At 45.7% G+C, this 18,511-nt stretch overlaps 1 protein-coding gene across 2 annotated transcripts in view; it reads left to right on the forward strand.

Annotated features, from left to right (window-relative positions):
* The window catches only part of Npl (N-acetylneuraminate pyruvate lyase), a 40,290-nt gene that overhangs the window by 19,751 nt on the left and 2,028 nt on the right, over window positions 1-18,511 (forward strand). For both annotated transcript variants that reach the window (XM_041662889.1, XM_041662890.1), the window contains 6 exons: window positions 1,865-1,940; window positions 5,990-6,082; window positions 8,474-8,622; window positions 8,738-8,784; window positions 12,537-12,621; window positions 14,299-14,338. In XM_041662889.1, the coding sequence (XP_041518823.1) occupies window positions 1,865-1,940; window positions 5,990-6,082; window positions 8,474-8,622; window positions 8,738-8,784; window positions 12,537-12,621; window positions 14,299-14,338 (490 nt within the window). The remainder of the gene's footprint in view (window positions 1-1,864; window positions 1,941-5,989; window positions 6,083-8,473; window positions 8,623-8,737; window positions 8,785-12,536; window positions 12,622-14,298; window positions 14,339-18,511) is intronic.

Here is an 18,511-nt window from a genome sequence, read left to right on the forward strand (position 1 = left end):
GCTCTATGATTCCACAGTTTTCATCTAGCCCAGTTCTTCATGAAATGTTTGTTTTCTTACTATTCGGATTTAATGTGTAATGGCGGTAAAATACTCATAAATAACTAAAGAGATGGGTAGGGAAGCAGCTCAGTTGGTAAAGTATGTGCAGCAAGCAGGACAACCTGAATTTAGACCCTCGGGAACCACATGAAATGATAGGTGTGGCTACAACCCTACAACCCTAGCCTTAGGCTGGGAGGAGACAGCAGATCTCTAAAGCTCAGTAGTCGGCCAGCCCAGCCCAATGAATGAGCTTTGGGTCCAGTGAGAGACTTTTAAAAAGTAATAAAGATAAACTGGGTGGTGGTGGCGCACGCCTTTAATCCCAGCACTCGGGGAGGCAGAGATAGGCAGATCTCTGAGTTCGAGGCCAGCCTGGTCTACAGAGCTAGTTCCAGGACAGGCTCCAAAGCTACACAGAGAAACCCTGTCTTGAAAAACCAACAACAATAATAATAATAAAGGCTAATGAGGTAGTAGATGCCTTTAGTCCCAGTACTTGAGGTGGATCTCTGTGAATTCCACAGTGAGATAAATTACACAGGCACACAGTGGTACACAGACATACATATAGACAAAACACCTATATTCATAAAATATTTTAAAAGTGTTATGAATGCCCAAGGAGAAGAAACGTCCTTTATACTTTTCCCTGGGAGAATTCAAGAAGCTGTCAAAGCATGGTGCTATGTATCTTTTGTGATATATATATATATCTTTTTCTTCTTAACCTTTCTCATCTGTATTCCCAGTCTGTAATGTCAACTTGAAATATGACTGTTATACCATCCCATGGGAAAGATAATACCATTGAGTAGGCAGAGCAGTGGAAGAAAAATTATACAAGCAGGCTTCTCTGTTAACAGTTGTAAATGAGCTTCTCATGTCTTAGCAAAGTGACTTTGGTGGCGTGGTAGGATTTTGTTGTGTGTGTATCCTGACAGAAATCCAAGTAGCCACGCATAGTGGCACAGGCCCATAATCCTTGTTTTTCAGAAGGTGAAAAGATTAGCCTAGAGAGCCTAAGTGTGGAGGAATATGAGTTCAAATCTGGTCTACATGGGAGCTCCAGGCCAGCCAAGGCTACATAGTGAGACCATGTCTCAAAAAACAAAAAGCCAGCAACATAGATTCTGGGTGATCAGAAAGATGATTCAGAGATTAAGGACACTGCCTTCCAGAGAACCCCAGTTTGATTCCCAGCACCCACGTGGCGGCTTACCACTGTCTGTAACCCCAACTCTGGGGGACCTGACACCTCTTCTGGTGTCTGGATGCCTGTGTACATGCATGAACACACATAAAATAAATCTTATAAAAAGTCAGTGAGTGAGAATAAATCCAGAGAGGCAGTGAGATGGCCCAGAGACAGGTATGCAAACATGAAATTAAACACTCAGCTTACCTACACCAGGTGTCTCTCCAGCAACCTGGGACATTCCAGGAATGACATTTTAATTCAGCAGTTCTCAACCTGTGAGTCTCAACCCCTTGGGGTCACCCAAAGAGCATCAGAAAAACAGATATTTACGATTCATAACAGTAGCAAAATTACAGTTAAGAAGTAGCAACAAAAATAATTTTATGGGTTGGGGGGGTCACTCCAACATTATTATTATTATTATTATTATTATTATTATTATTATTATCGGGTCACAGCATTAGGAAGGTTGCGAACCATTGTTCTAATTAAACGGTTTAATCTTTCTGTTCTCTAGAGGGGGCGACAAATATGAAGAGGTTTTTGCTGAACTCTAGAGTTTGTTGGTGAGTATAGGGACTGTGATCACTCACTCTGTTATGGTCTTTTCTTCCTGTCAAGGCCCAGCATGCAGCAGAAATTGGAGCTGATGGCATTGCTGTCATTGCACCTTTCTTTTTCAAGTCACAGAGCAAAGGTAAGCAAGTACCAGTGGCCTTTCTGAGAGCCTGCTCCAAGGCCACTTCCAGGGAATGCAAAAAAAAAAAAAAAATCCTCAGGGGCCAAACATTTCTATCTAAGGGGTGAATAAGAAAACGCGCACTTCCCAATGATAACTTTCTCTCTTACTTCATCTTGAAAAATCTCTTTCTGAAAATCTGTCTCCACACAGCGACATCTCTTTCCACACAGCTACATAACCCTCCTGTCTCCATCACACCTCTCTCCTACTTCCCCCTCTACAGCAAAGCCTCTGGATGAATATAAACCACATTTTCAGGGTCACACAGCACTTCCTGAGTAAACAATGAGACACAGAGCTGCCGGGCGGTGGTGGCGCACACCTTTAATCCCAGCACTCGGGAGGCAGAGGCAGGCGGGTCTCTGGGAGTTCAAGGCCAGCCTTGTCTACAAGAGCTAGTTCCAGAACAGGCTCCAAAGCTACAGAGTAACCCTGTCTCAAAAAACCAAAAAAATAAATAAATAAGAAACAGATCCAAACTGATCTAAGTTTCTGTCAGGCTAGGGGTGTTAGGTTGACCGGCCAGTGAGTAATACTTAGCCATGCATGTAGCCAGGGTTACAAGGAGAAACTCTATCTTGAAACACTGCCCCCCCCCCAAGAAAAAGCCTATTGTTTTCCAAAATAAACTATGGATTTCTTCTTCTCTGATGGTTTCTCTGTAGGAACTATTTGTGTCCAAGTATAAGGAAATTTGTGTGTGTGTGTGTGTGTGTACATGTGTGTATTTTTTTTAAGATAGTATCTCAAGTAGCCCAACCTTCCTTGAACTCTTGTTTGTTTATTTGGCGAGGAGGGGTGAGACAGGATCTCTCTATATAGCCCTGGCCGTCCTGGAACTCACTATGTAGACCAGGTTAGCCTCATACTCACTGAGATCTGCCTGCCTCTGCTTCCTAAATGCTGGGATTAAAGGCATGCACCACCACCCCTGGCCTTTGAACTCTTTACATAGCAGGAGATATTGACTTCCTGATCTTCCTATCCCCACTGATAAGGGACCTTTTACTTGGGGTGCAGTGTGGTTTGTAGAGTACTTGCCTAGCATGCACAAAGCTTTAGGACCCCAGGCCTGAAGAGGTAAAGACAGGAGGATCAGAAGTTCAAAGTCATCTTCAACTACATAGGGAGTTTGAGGCCATCCTAGGATATATGATGTCCTGATTTGTAGGGAGGAGAAAGGGAGATATTTGTGCAGATGATTAAAGCCATAATTAAATCCATAAATTGTCATGAAATGATACCCACTGTTGGCCGATAGAAAACCATCCCTCATGTAGGTAAATTATTTACTGATAGTTTGGAAATTTAGAATGGACATTTTTTTCATGCTATTTTGCAATTTTTTTTATGTAAGCAGTTTTTCTGAAAAATGAGCAGAGAGATGAATTATTCATAACAACTTTATTTGAAGCATTTCCTGAGTGCTGAGCATGTTTTCACAGTACGCAGAGGAGATGACACATGAAATTGTCTCTCCCGCTTGGGGCCTCATCCACAGTGTGAGCCTACTCTCTGTCGCCTGCAGTAGTGCAGTTGACTTGATGAACAAAGGAAACCCACTTCCTTAACAGCCAGAGTCTCGCTTCTGCTCTGTCCGGATCGGTCCCAAAAGGGAAAGCGTGTCCAATGCTGTGGAGTGTTTATGGTATGTGCCCCCACTCTTTTTCCTTTTTCAAGACGGGGTTTCTCTGTGTGATAGTCCTGGCTGTTCTGGGACTCACTCTGTAGACCAGGTTGGCCTCAAACTCACTGAGATCCGCCTGCCTTTGCCTCCCAAGTATTGGGATTAAAGGCATGTGCCACCACTGCCAACCTTTTCTTTTTTAAGCTCTTTTAACACAAGGGATTGAACCCAGGGCATCAAGTGTGCTGGTCTGCATGCTACAGCGGAGCTATACTCCCCTCTCTTGTTTAAATTTTTAAGAAAATGTCTAAGTTACCCAGGCTGGTCCTGAGTTAATCTTGTTGTCCAGGTGGGCTGTGTATGTATGCGTGCGTGCGTACGTGCGTGCCTGTATGTGTGTGTGTTTGCGTGCATACATGCATGTGTGCCTGTGTGTGTGTGTGTAGATATGCATATGCCACACATGAGTGCACATGGCCACAGGTAAGTATGGAGGTGAGGAGACGAGTCCTTTTAAGACTCAGTTCTCTTCTTTCCACTGTGGGTCTCAGGGATCAAACTCAGGTCATGGGGTTGTGTTACAAGTACTTCTATCCATTGAGCCCTCTCCCAGGCCCTGGCCTTGAACTTCTGAACATCTCACCTCAGTCTCGCAGGAAGCTGGGATCACAGGCCTACAACGCCAGGCCCAGCTATAACTCCATTTTAAAACTGAGGTTTCTCTTTGTTGCTATTGTAGAATTGTCCCAGTTACAGTGTATAGCCCCTGTTGGCCGTTGTCACACTAGCCCTTCTGGGGTAAGAACACTGGAGTCTGTCCTGATAGGACCCTGATTTTCTTAGTAATATGTAATGATTGTCTCTCCATAGTGGGGAAGTACGTGCCTGGCTTTCCCCACCCCTCTCCCCTTGTGCTGGTGACCAAACCCAGGCCCTTGAGTATGATATTATACACCTACCACTGAGCTATACCCTCAGCTCCAATTTGTGTGTGCATGTATGTGCACATGTGTGCAGGGGCCCTTGCGTGCGTGCCTATGTGGAGGTCAGAAGTTGACATCAGATGTCTTCCTTAATCACTGAGACAGGGTTACTCTCTCACTGGTCTGGAGTTCAGAGTCCAGCTAGCAGTCCTCAAGGATCCACCTGGCTCTACTTCCCCAGGGCAGAATTACAGGCGTGTACTGCTGTGCCTGTGGGTGCTAAGGATCTGAACTCTGGTCCTCATGCCCATTCAACAAGCAAGGAAAGCAAGTACTGACTAGACCATCTTCCAGACTCCCTAAAATATTTTGCTCTCTTTCCTTTCTTTCTTTCTTCTTTTTCTTTGTTTGTTTGTTTGTTTGTTTTAGGAAAGGGTCTCACTATGCAATACTGGCTAGCCTGGAACTTGCTATGTATATCAGGCTAGAACGCACATATACCCAACTGCCTCTGCCTCCTGAGTCTGAATGATGGGGATTAAAGGTGTGCCATAGGGGGCTGGAGAGATGGCTCAGCGGTTAAGAGCATTGCATGCTCTTCCAAAGGACCTGAGTTCGATTCCCAGCAACCACATGGTAGCTCACAACCATCTGTAATGGGGTCTGGTGCCCTCTTCTAGCCTGTAGGCATATATGCAAACAGAATATTGTATCCATAATAAATAAATAAATATTTAAAAATAAATAAATAAATAAAGGTGTGCCCTACCCTGCCCAGTTTTTTAACAGTGGATTAGTGTGGTCCACTAGTAGTGTGAGAAACAAAGCAATTATGATTTTTAGTTTTATTTGTGTGTGTGTGTGTGTGTGTGTGTGTATGTGTGTTTGCATGTATGTCTATAAACAACAATGCACGCCTGGTGCCCTTAGAGACCAGATGACAGCGTCAGATCCTCTGAGACTGGAGTAATAGATGGTTGTGAGTCACTATGTGAGTGTAGAAACCAGATCAGATCCTCTGGCAGACCAGCCAGTGTTTGTAATTGCTGGACCATCTCTCCAGTCCTCTTATTTTGGCCTCAAAAAATAAAACTTTGGTGAAGTGACATTGCAGTCGCACAGTTGAGAATAGTAAGGGCAGTTAGGAGTTTTCAGTCTCTGAGAGGATGACTGCATCTCATTGAATGATTTACTTAAAAAAAAAAAAGATTTACTTATTTATTATGTATACGGTATTCTGCTTGCATGTACACCTGCAGGCCAGAAGAGGGCACTGGATCTCATCGTAGATGCTTGTGAGCTGTCATGTGGTTGCTGAAAATTGAACTCAAGTCCTCTGGAAGAGCAGCCAGTGCCCCTTAGCCTCTGAGCCATCTCTTCAGCCTGAATGATTCACGCTCTCATACAGGAAAGCCATTGTTCTAGTCTTGTTCATGGGACTCTTGTTCTTTCAGATGCCCTGATAAGTTTCCTGAGGGAGGTGGCTGCTGCAGCCCCTGCTTTGCCTTTTTATTACTACCACATTCCTTCCTTGACGGGAGTAAAAAGTAAGTATTGTTGTATTTAACTACATTTAACTTTGTTTTATGTGTCTGCATACAAGTGCTTTACTTGAATGCGTGTCTGCACCACATGGTGCTTGGTGACCACGGATATCTGAAGAGGGCAGCAGATCCTGTGGAACTGGAGTCAGAGATGGTTGTGAGCTGCTATGTGAGTACAGGGAATCAGACCACCGTCCTCTAGAAGAAGAATCAGTCTTCTTCCACTGAGCCATTTGTCTAAAACACAAATATTTCGGTTTTTTTCCTACATTGTCTCCAACTCTCACATATTCCATCAAGACACTCCATTTTGGGGGCCTGAAGAGATGATGACTCAGGGGTTAAGAACACTGGCTGCTCTTCCAGAGATCCTGAGTTCAATTCCTAGCAACCACATCGTGGTTCATGATCATCTATAATGAGATCCGGTGCCCTCTTCTGATGTACAGACAGAGCACTGTATACATAATAAAGAAAAAAAAAAAGAAGCTCCATTTCATCCCACCCCATCCAACTACACAGGCCACTGATGAGGCAGCTAAAGTTGCTTCAGATAGAACTGCTCTAAGACCTCAGCCATTCGTGTCACTTTACACAGAGGTCCTTGTGCTTTACAAGAAGAGTGGATAAAACTGGGTGTGGCTGCACAAGCCTCTAGTTCATGGTAGAGGCAGGTGGACCAGGAATTTAAGGTTGTCTTCTGCTACACAGCAAGTTCAAGACCAGTCTAGGATATATGAGACTTCATCTTAAAAGGAATAAGAAAATTTGGCAGGCAAGCCAGGCCGCAGTCGCTCACACATCTTTAATCCCCTGTAGGTAGAGGCAAGTGGATCTCTGTGAGTTAGAGACCAACCAGGGCTCTGTTACACAGAGAAACCCTGTCTCAAAGAAAGGGGGCTGGAGAGATGGCTCAGAGGTTAAGAGCACTGACTGCTCTGCCAGAGGTCCTGAGTTCAATTCTGGTGGCTCACAACCATCTATAATGGGATCTGGAACTGTCTCCTGGAAAGTGTATATATAAGAGAGAGAGAGAGAGAATTTGACAAGCTAAAGCAGGAAAATTGCCATGAATTTGAAGTTAACCTATCCCCATAGGATAGGGGGATATGTAGCATATATGTAGGATAGCTACATAGTAAGTTAAAGTCCAGCCTAGGCTATAGCACGAGATCCTAGACATTTATAACAAGCACTTTGTAGATACATATTCATTTAGTCGGTTAGTTTTGCAATACTGGGACTTTAACCAAAGGTATCGTTCAAACTAGGCAAGTAGTCTACCACTAAGCTATATCCCCAGTGACTTCATCAGATCACAGGTCACCACATCAGATCACAGGATGGGCTAGGGGTGGTCACTGCATCAGATCACGGGATGGGCTAGGGGTGGTCACTGCATCAGATCATAGGATGGGCTAGGGGTGGCCACTCCATCAGATCACAGGATGGGCTAGGGGTGGTCACTGCATCAGATCACAGGATGGGCTAGGGGTAGTCACCTCGTAAGATCACGGGATGGGCTAGGGGTGGACCTTATCAGATCCCAGGATAGCCTAGGGGTGGTCACCTCGTTAGATAAGGAGATGGCCTAGGCGTGGATGAAGATGTAAAGTACGGTGTTCACCTTGGATGTGCACAGCTTCCCATGGACAAAGCATGGCAATGCACACCTACAATCCCAGAACTTTCATGGTGGAGGCAGGAAGACCAGAAGTTCAGTGTCATCCTCAGCAGCTTTGTAGAGAGACCCCCCTAGGTTTACAGGTGTCCATGTCTCAAAATGAAAGAGAAGAGAATCCATAGCTTGCCGGGCGATGGTGGCGCACACCTTTAATCTCAGCAGAGGCAGGCGGATCTCTGTGAGTTCGAGGCCTGGTCTACAAGAGCTAGTTCCAGGACAGGAACCAAAAAAAAAAAAAGCTATGGAGAAACCCTGTCTCGAAAACCCAAAAAAAAAGAAAGAAAGAATCCCTAGCTTTCTCCCAATAGCCTGACTGCCCTGAAACTGATGCTCACTGTATAGACCAGGCTGGCCTCAATCTCAGAGATCCCCCTGCCTCTGCCTCCTGAGTGCTGGGATTAAAGGCCTGTGCCACCACCGCCCGGCTGGACACAGTCTCACTATGTATCCCACCCTGGCTGGCCTGGAAATGTAGACCAGGCTAACCTCAACCTCACAGAGACTGCCTGCTTTTGCCTCCTGAATGCTAGGGTTAAAGGTGTGCACCACCATGCCCAGGCTGTTACTATGTAGCTCAGAATCGCCTTGCCTCTGCCTTCAGAGTGCTGGGAATGGGAATATAGTCATGTGCCAACATGCCAGCTCAAGACGGTAATTGACAGTCTCTGTTGCTGTGTGCATTGATAAAGTAAGTGTTTGTTGTTCCAAAGTTCGTGCAGAAGAGCTGCTTGATGGGATTCGGGAGAAGATCCCCAGCTTTCAAGGACTGAAGTTCAGTGACACGGATCTCTTAGACTTCGGGCAGTGCGTGGATCAGAATCAGCAGCGACAGTTTGCTTTGCTGTTTGGGGTGGATGAGGTAAGTTATCCCCTGGGCATATCCCAGCTTCACAGTGATCCATTTTAGCTGTTTATGATATGACAGCTCTTCTTGTTTGAAAAAAAACGAGTCTCTTTGTCTCTTTTTTCCTCAGCAACTGCTGAGTGGTCTGATCATGGGGGCAAATGGAGCCGTAGGCAGGTAAGCACGGCGTGCCCTTTCCCAGTGATTACAGATTTAAAGTCACTCATCACTGGAGTGCATGGGCTTCTTGCATGTTCGTCCTCTCTAATAGAAGTCATTTCCATGCCATTCATTGGAAAGAAGCTGGGTAATTTGCTCGACTGGTGCAATTTGACTCAGTCATGGGAAGATGGACCCTAACTGAAAAGGAGCGGCATTCTCTGCTCCTCTTCCTCTCTCCCCTGCCCTCTGCTCACTCTGGCTTTTCTCTCAAATGCTAATGAAATGATCCTCAAGCTTTAATAGGAAGGGAAGGAAAGAGGGAGGGAGGAGCGTGGAGTAGTGACGTAAACCTACAAATCCAGCGCGTGAGAGGTAGAGGCAGGAGGATTAGGATTTCAAGGTCATCCTCAGCTACCTGGAAAGTCTTTAAGAGAATCTGAACAACTTGAGACTCTGTCTCAAAACTGACAGCAAGCCAGGCGGTGGTGGCGCACGCCTTTAATCCCAGCACTTGGGAGGCAGAGGCAGGCAGATCTCTGTGAGTTCGAGACTAGCCTGGTGTACAAGAGCTAGTTCCAGGACAGGCTCCAAAGCCACAGAGAAACCCTGTCTCGAAAAACCACAAAAAATAAATAAATAAATAAATAAATAAATCTGACAGCAAAACAGAAACACTTTAGTAGTGGTCACTAACAGGTTCCTACCCACACAACCCCATCCAGAAACCTGACAGGGGTCACCTCATCCATCACAGGATGGGCAAGCCAGATCAAGCCAAATTGAAAAAGTAGAACAGGTTTATTTGAACAAAGCAACTCCTGGGCAGGTTCCCCACTCCCAGAGACCCAGGCCCGAGAAGCCGTGCCCACAAACAAAAGCAGGGAAACTTTATAGGTTGTAGGTGAGGAGTGATATTGTGTCCACCACAGGCTGGGTTTGTGCCCATGTGTGATCAAAAGCTGAGCGTTTGAGGTGGGGGACTTATTGGGTGGCTAGAAACTTCAGGAGAGGAAGCTGCAGTCGCCGCCAAGAATGCAGAACTGGGCATTTTGGCACCTTTCTTGTGTTCAGAGCAGGCAGGGTTTGGAGCGGGGGGAGGAATGGGCGAGCTGGAGGTTCCAACCACACAGCCACATGTGATGATCTATGCTTTTAATGCCAACATTCAAAGAACTGAGGTAGGAGGATAGCCATGATTTTGAGGTTATGATAGCTGATAGACTCTGTTTCAGAGAGAGTGAGAGAAGGAAAAAGAGACAAGCAATTGCAGGCTGCTCTTGCAAATCTCACCTCTGCAGGCTCCTACAAGCACATGATACACATAAACTCATAAGACGAAAACACATACATATAAAAATAATAGGTTTTTTATTTTTATATATTTTTATTTTTCCATTCAAAAAATTTCCACTTCCTCCCCTCCTCCCATTCCCCTCCTGCTCCCCCACTCACCCTCTTTCCTCCCCCTCCAGTCTTAAGAGATGGCAGGGTACCCTGCCCTGTGGGTAGTCCAAGGCCCTCCCTCCTCCATCCAGGCCTAAGAAGGTGTACATCCAAATAAACTAGGGTCCCCAAAAGCCAGTACATGCAGTAGAAACAAGTCCCGGTGCCATTATCAATGGCTTCTCAGTCAGCCCCCATTGTCACCCACATTCAGAGAGTCCTGTTTGATCACATGCTCGTTCAGTCTGAGTCCAGCTGGATTTGGTGAGCTCCCATTAGAACAGGCACACTGTCTCAGTGGGTGCACCAACCCCTCATGGTCCTGACTTCCTTGCTCATCTTCTCCCTCCTTCTGCTCTTCAGCTGGACCTTGGGAGCTCAGTCCAGTGCTCTGATGTGGGACCTCCTGGTACAGGAGCAGGGCCTCTTGCTGGCCCAGGACCCCTCCTGGCACAGGAGCCAAAATAATAGTTTTTAATCTTAAAAAGGAAAGTTGTGTTATGTGATAGTATCCAGTGTAGTCAGGTGAGGCAGATGAGCATGTGGACTGAAGGGGCCCAGGGACCCCATCTTTGCAGAGCCTCCTGTTAACTCTGTAGACCCCGATGGTCAGTATCTTGAAGCTAGAGTGTCAGAAGCTTAGTTACAAATGACAGAAATCCGTTCAAACTAGCCCCTGTTTAAAAAAAAAATAAAAAGCCAGGCAGTGGTGGCACACTCCTTTAATCCCAGCCCTAGAGAGGCAGGCTGATCTCTGTGAGTTCGAGGCCCACCTGGTCTACAAGAGCTAGTTTCAGGACAGGCTCCAAAGCTACAGAGAAACCCTGCCTCAAGAAAAAGGAGAAGGAAGAAGGAAGAAAGAGGAAGGAGGAGGAAGAAGGAGAAGAAGGAGAAGGAGAAGGAAAAGAAGAAGAAGAAGAAGAAGAAGAAGAAGAAGAAGAAGAAGAAGAAGAAGAAGAAGAAAGTTGTTATAAAATTCTGACAAATTGCATACCACTTCACAGGGATAAATACAGCCAGACCCTAGCCCACCAAAGCCAGAAACTACAAAGCTCTGAACAGCTCCAAAAAGCCACCCTTTCCAAGGGTCCCCTGAAGATACTCACCTCAACATCTTCCGCATGTCTTTGTTTCTCTTCTCAGGTTTCATTAGCGTTGTCTGACCTAGTCTAGGATCCACCAAAGTCTGGCCCACCATGGCCAGGAAACCACGATCATGTGTCCCAGTGTCTGCTCAGCACGTTAGGCAGTGCAGTCAGCAAAGCCACTCTGCTTGCTGACTTCACTAAAGACTGCCGCAGGTCCAGCGACCTGTTTGGCTGAGAGTCTGTTTCTTAAGGGGCAGCTAAGGTACCTTGCACAATGTGTCTTGGTATGCCTGCCTTTGACAAGCCCTGTTGACTTGATGCCTTTTTAAACATTGATGATCAAACCCAGCACCTCAGGAATGCTATGCACACCTGTAATACTACACTGCACCCCCAGCCCAACTTGAATAGTCTTTTTTGTTGTGTTTTGTATTGAGACATGATCTCTTATAGCCCAGGCTGACTTCAAACTCACTGGGTAGCCAAAGATGACCTTGAATTCCTGATCCTCCCGCTCCACCTCCCAAGTGTCTAGTACCTGCTGTGCAACCAAACTCAAAGAGATCCTCCTGCCTCAGCCTCCTGAATGCTGAGATTGTGGGCATGTGTAACCGTGCATGGCCCAGCATATGGCTTTTAGTACTTACCTCAGGGGCTGCTTTTGAGCCCTGGTTGTCTATCTCTGAGCCTGTGTGTGCTTCAGGCAGTCTCTCCCAGCTAAAGTCTGCTACCAGCTTTTTACTCTCCAATTTTAAAACTTTGTTCCTTTCCTTTTCCCTGCGACCTTTCTCTGTCTCCTCTGTTGGCCCTTCTTTGTGCTGCTGCAGAACTCAGAACTGAAGACAGACAGGTTCTCCAAGCCACTGGCCCTACAGACTAGTAGGAGCCCTCACTACATATTTTCCTTTGTTTTGATTTTTTTTTCTCCAAGACAAGATCTCCTGTAGCTCAAGTTCATACTTACTATATAGCTAGAGATGGCCTTCAACTCCGAATCCTCCTGTCTCCACCGACATAGTCCCTGTTTGGGGACTAGGTCAGGTCCTTACTATGCTGCCCAGGCTGGTTGGCCTGGCATTCTTTTATGGAGTGAGGTGTGACTAAACCTAGGCCCATGCATATGTAAGATAAGCCCATCCGCAATGCCTATCTCCTTCCTTTTAAGCATCAGGTAAAAAGGGTTTGGATCTTTCCCACTGAATGATTAAGCTTGGAATATTTCCTGTTGTCTTCCAGTACGTATAACTACCTGGGAAAAAAGACAAACCAGATGCTGGAGGCGTTTGAACAGAAAGACTTCACTTCAGCCCTCAATTACCAGGTAACCCTGTCCTACCCTCACTTGTCTGCGCAGAGCAGTTCCACAGAGAAACCCTGTCTCAAACAACAAAACTAAAAAAGGAACCTGCCCATCCTCCCTATCCTCATATCTAACGGGACACAAGGCCCATGTGGGACAGAATCTTCTCTTCTTCCTACAAAGAATCTTCTTTTATCATCAAAGTATGTTTTGTTGTAAAATAATAGTCATAGATTTTTGTTAAAGTGAGTACATGCCATCCTCAATTTTGTTGTTATTGTTGTTTTTTCAAGACAGGGTTTCTCTGTGTAGCTTGGATCCTGTCCTAGAACTCACTTTCTAGACCAGGCTGGCCTCAAACTCACAGAAATCCACCTGCTTCTGCCTACCGAGTACTGGGATTAAAGGCATGCACCACCACCACCTGGCCATTCTTAATTTTTTTAATTAATTTACTTTTATTTCTTGTGTATTGATGTTTTGGCTGCATGTATGTCTGTGTGAGGAAGTCAAATCTCCTGGAACTATAGTTAAAGACAGTTGTGAGCCACCATATAGGTGCTGGGAATTGAACCTGGGTCCTCTAGAAGTGTAGTCATTTCTCTTAATTTTTGTTATTATTGTTTTGTCTGAGGGACAGGGTCTCACACTCTGGCCCAGGCTAGCCAGGAACTCATGGCAGGTCTCCTGCCTCAGCTTTTCCTGTATTGATGTTTGTCAGGGGTACAGTAAAAAACTACCAACATGGCAACTGGCTTCATTAGGGGAAGGTTTGGTTTTTCTTATGGGTAAGAGAGGAGATACCAGAGGGTCTGGAAGGGTCCAGAGCAGGGAGAGAAGAAGGCAGACTGGACATGGCAAGGGCTAGGGAAGCGGGAGAGCAGTGGGAATGGCGAGAGAGAGATGAGAGAGAGGATAAAAAGTAACAAGGGGGGATGGGGCAGAGAAATCATTCCCATTATAGGGACGAGTAGCTGCTGGGGAAACACTCCTTTTGGGATTAGAAAACCGCTCTTGCAAGTGCTGGCTTTTATCTGACTACCAGAAATCCTATAGTCCATCTTGAGCTCATTTCCAGACTACAGAGGGCTGGAGACCTAACAGCTGCAAAGATAGATGTATGTACCTACCTGTCTTCTTGAGGAAGTCCCTCCTGAGTCACCAAAGAATAGGAGAAAGGTTGAAGGGGAGAACCTAAAACGGGGAAGGGTAATCAGTGTACACCCCAAAGTGTGCTGAGAATGGGAAACACCCACCAGGCAGGAAGCAAACTGGTGCCGCAAAGCGAGGCACTGGCCTTGAGGAGTGTGTGTGTCTGTGTGCACCTGTGTTGTGTTGGAGGACAAGTTTTCAGATTCGGTCCCCATCTTGTTTGTGAGTTTCAGGGATCTAACTCCTAAGAAGCATCCGCTAAAGGTAAAACTCTAGGAAGTTAGTTTTCTGGTTTTTACATGTATTTACCTGTATGCGCATGCACACACGTGGAGCTCGGAGGACAGCTTGGGGAAGATGAGTTTCTCCTGTCATAGCCTGAGCAGATTGTGTTGATCTCATTGACTTCTTTCTCCTATTCTGATAGACCTACAGAACACTAAGGTGGCTGGACTTCATAGAGGTTCCGCCATTTGACTTCTGAACTGTATAAATGGCTTTCACGGCATGGCGATACTGACCGCGGACTTCTCTGTTCTCTTCTAGTTTTGTATCCAGAGATTTATCAACCATGTGATCAAACTCGGTGAGTACCCTTGCTGTCCTCTGCCTCATTGCTGACCGAAAGCAATAGCGCTTACTTACCAAGCCAGGGTTGGTAAGAGGGACCGTCATCTAGAAGGCATGGGTCAGAGGGGTCACAGCCAGACTGAGACTGTGATGAGATTATTGCAAGCAATCGGGCTTTTTATACCCTTATCAGAAACAGAATATAATGGTGGTTACCAGGAAGAATACAATTGTAGTTGCCAGGATACCACGTCGTTTATGAGCTACACAGGGTGTACTAGATAAGACTAATTGTTCTGTCGAGACTCTGTATGCTTCACTGACTTCTAGAGAAGCAAAGATAAACTGGAAGCCTCAGTGCTCCACTGCCTGGGGAAATGCCTCAATTTCTAAAGAACAGAAAGGCACACAGGGCACCAGGAGCCACAAACTCGAACATGAAAAACCTCTGATACATATCTGTCAAGGCATCTAGACCAGGCCATCTCTATGATTCCCGGAGGCTGACCAGGTGTAAAAATATGGATTTCCACCACTCCCTATGAGGGTTCAACCAGCATACCTACAGTGCTCAGTCACAGCCCTGGCAGTCAGGAACAACATGACCACACACACACACTCACACACACACCATTTTCTATTCTTTCTTCCTTATAGCATCAGCCCTCCCTCCCATTATTTGCCTCTGCTCATTAAAATTCTGCTGCTGAGCTGTGGCTGATGTCATCTTAAGGACTTGGAGGAAGGCAATCTGAGTACAGATCCTACGAAATGACGAATGACCGACAGTTCCCCCGCGTTTGTGAAATGTAAAATGAGTTTATTAAAGCAAGTAAATTTAAACGGATGGGGGTTTGGATGACAAAGGGAAGTTAGGGAGAAACAGAGTCTGAGCAGAGGAACCTCTGAGAGGTGTCTTAACTCACTGCAGCCAAGGACAGGCGCTGCCTTGGGGACAGCTGGACGTGGGTCAAGGCCAGTGCTCAGTGTGTTCTTGGCCAACCTCCCACCTCCCTTTCAGAGCCTTTCTGCCTTGCTGTAGCAACTCTCTCCTCTGCCCAGCACCTATTGTCTACTTGGTCTCATTCCCACAGTTTCAGCTAGCCTTCTCCATCCCTTTGAGACAGTGTTTCTTTTTGCTTTCACACTTCGGTTACCTGTCCGGTGACGCTGTCATAGTGGGATACCTCTAGTTTTGTTGAATATCATTATTATTCCTTTGCCCTAACCAGTACTTTCCACAAAGATTATGATTTCAATACAATAATTACTTGTTTCTAGAGTACATCAAGATAGAAAATTAGGGGCCTGGCAAGACTCAGAGGTTAAGAGCACTGGCTGTTCTTCCAGAGGTCCTGAGTTCAATTTCCAGCAACTGCATGGTGGCTCACAACCATCTGTAATGAGATCTGGTGCCCTTTTCTGGCGGGCAGGCATCCATGCAGGTAGAATACTGTATGCATAATAAATAAATCATTAAAAACTTTTTTAAAAAGATAAAAAATTAACTGGTAAAGAAGGCATAGTAGTACATGTCTGTAATTCCAGCACTCGAGTAGTGAAGGCAGGAGGACCAACATCAAGGTCATTCTTATTAAGGCCACCTGGACTATAATCTGCCAAAATAAATAAATGAAATATAAAATACCTATAGTTGAGTATAGTAGCACATGCGTGTAATACCAGCCCCAAAGAATTGGTGGCAAGAGGATTTCTACAAGTTCCAGGCCAACTGGTCTACATGATTCAGGACAGCCAGGGATATATAGCTAGACCCGATCTCTGGAAGGATTTTACGGGCTGGAGAGATGGTTCAGTAGTTAAGAGCACTGGCTGTCCTTTCAAAGTGCAATTTCCAAGTACCCACAAGGTGACTCACAACCATGCTAACTCCAGTTCCAGGTGACCTGGCACACTCTTGTGCCCCCTACAGGCACTAGGCACTCGTGTGGTACACAATCAAATATGCAGGCAAAACATCCATATGCATAGAATAAAATCTAAATTTTGAAAAAGGTGGGGGGAGTTAAAAGGACGGAGTGATGGATCACTGCTTAAGAACATTCCTTGTGCCGGGCAGTGGTGACACATGCCTTTCTTTAATCCCAGCACTCAGGAGGCAGAGGCAGGTGGATCTCTGTGAGTTTGAGGCCAGCCTGGTCTACAGAGCAAGTTCCAGGACTGGTTCCATAGCTACTGAGAAACCCTGTCTCGACAAACCAAAAAATAAAAAATAAATAAAGTTAGATTAAAAACTAGAAGAGAGCTGGGCTGCGGTGGCATCTTTAATCCCAGCACTCGGGAGGCAGAGGCAGGTGGATCTCTGTGAGTTTGAGACCAGCCTGGTCTACAGAGTGAGTTCCAGGACAGCCAGGAGTGTTTCACAGAAAACCCTGCCATGAAAAACAAAAAAAAAAAAAAGCTAGAAGAGAGAAAGAGAACATTCCTATATTCTCAACAGCACTTGAGGAACTGAGGCAGGAGGATTGTTGTAGATTAAGGCTAACATACACACACACACACACACATATATATATATATATATACCAAATGTCAAGCCAGTAAAAACTAAATAGCAAGACCCCGCCCCCGCCCGACTCAAAGCAAAAACAAGATGATACATACATTTTTAAACATTTTTTGCTTTATTTTTTTATTTTATTTTATATGTATTTGTGTATATCTGAGCACATGCTTGTAGATGTCTGAGGAGGCCAGAAAATCATGTCAAATTCCCCAGAGCTGGACTTACCAGTCTGGATGTGTGAGCCCCATAGCCTCGGTGCTGAGAACTGGACTGGTCCTCTGCGAGAGCAGTACATGCTCTTAACCACTGAGCCCCCTCTCCTGCCCACATATATGTATATAGTCAACAGCAGACCTTCTGACTATTGGGGTGATAGGTATAGACACTGTTATGTACCGTCTAACTATTAGGGTGATAGGTACAGACACCGTTACCAGTTTATGCAGTACTGGGGATTACACCTATGGTTTCATGCATGCCAGACAAGCACACTACCAAATGAGCTACTTTTCCAGCCTGTATTTAGTATTTCTACTTTCCTTTGAAAAACAAATGTGTCTGTTCCTTTTCTCCGAATCTTTCCCATGGTGTGTGACTTCTCTTGCTTTATCCTCATAAAATCCTTCCGAATGTGCTGTCTTCTCAGGATGTTAATTGTGTCACCTGCACCTTTGCTGGCTCTTCTGCTACTCCTTCTCATTGTGTGCTTTGTAACATTGAGCTCCAAATTCCTTCAGAGACCAGGGTCCTCTGAGGAAGCAGCTGAAGAGCTGCGAGGTGCCTCTGTGAGTGGATTTCCGTTTGCTCCTGCTAGAACTCTTTAGTCCCACTAGCTCCAGTGTCTGAGTCTGGAGCCTAAAACACTGAGTGATGCAAACTTGGGTTGAGCCTTCACTTGTGGCCAAGGCCGGGGCTATCAGGATGTCCCGTTGTCTGTGTCTATAGATATGTACGTGTGAGAGTGGGTATTGCCAATGTCAGGTATCTTCCTCCACTTTTCTCTTTTCTTGTCCTTCTTTTCTTTCTTTTTTTCTTTCTTCTTTCTTTTTTTCTGAGACAGCATTTCTCTATGTATCCCTGGCTGTCCTAGAACTCACTCAATAGACCAGGGTGTCCTGGAACTCAGAGATCCGTTTGCCTCTGCCTCCTAATCCTGCGATCAAGGGTGAGCACCACTACTGCCTGATTGATTTCTCTTTCTTTAGAAAGCCAACCTTCAAGGCTGGAGAGATGACTCAGCAGTTAAGAGCACTGGCTGTTCTTTGTTATAAGGGGCAAACTCAGGAAACAGGAGTGCGAGAGAAGTCCAACCTCAGCTGTGTAGTATGGGAACCAGAGAGAGAAAACCCTGGGCTGGCCGCAGTTTTCTCTGGGTACCCATAAGGTCATGCCCTCGCCTGGTCCAACCCCTTAAAGATCATTGGCTGACAGTTCCCCCGTCAGGCCTCTGCAGGCTGCCACAAGCCTCTGAGTTCAAATGTGCATCAGACCCGCTGTGTCTGGAGAACCCTGCTTCCTCGGCACCACCATCCCTTCTGCCTCTTGGGATTGTTCCTCCTCCTGTTCCCCATAGTTCCCTGAGCCCTGAGTAGAGCGGTATGATGAAGACGTCCCATTAGGACTGACAGTTCTCCACTTTTATTTGTTGAGACACGGTCACCA

This window comes from Microtus oregoni, unplaced genomic scaffold (assembly GCF_018167655.1).
Source record: "Microtus oregoni isolate MIOR12 unplaced genomic scaffold, Mior012 000013F_ref0000133, whole genome shotgun sequence".
Lineage (NCBI taxonomy): Eukaryota > Metazoa > Chordata > Mammalia > Rodentia > Cricetidae > Microtus > Microtus oregoni.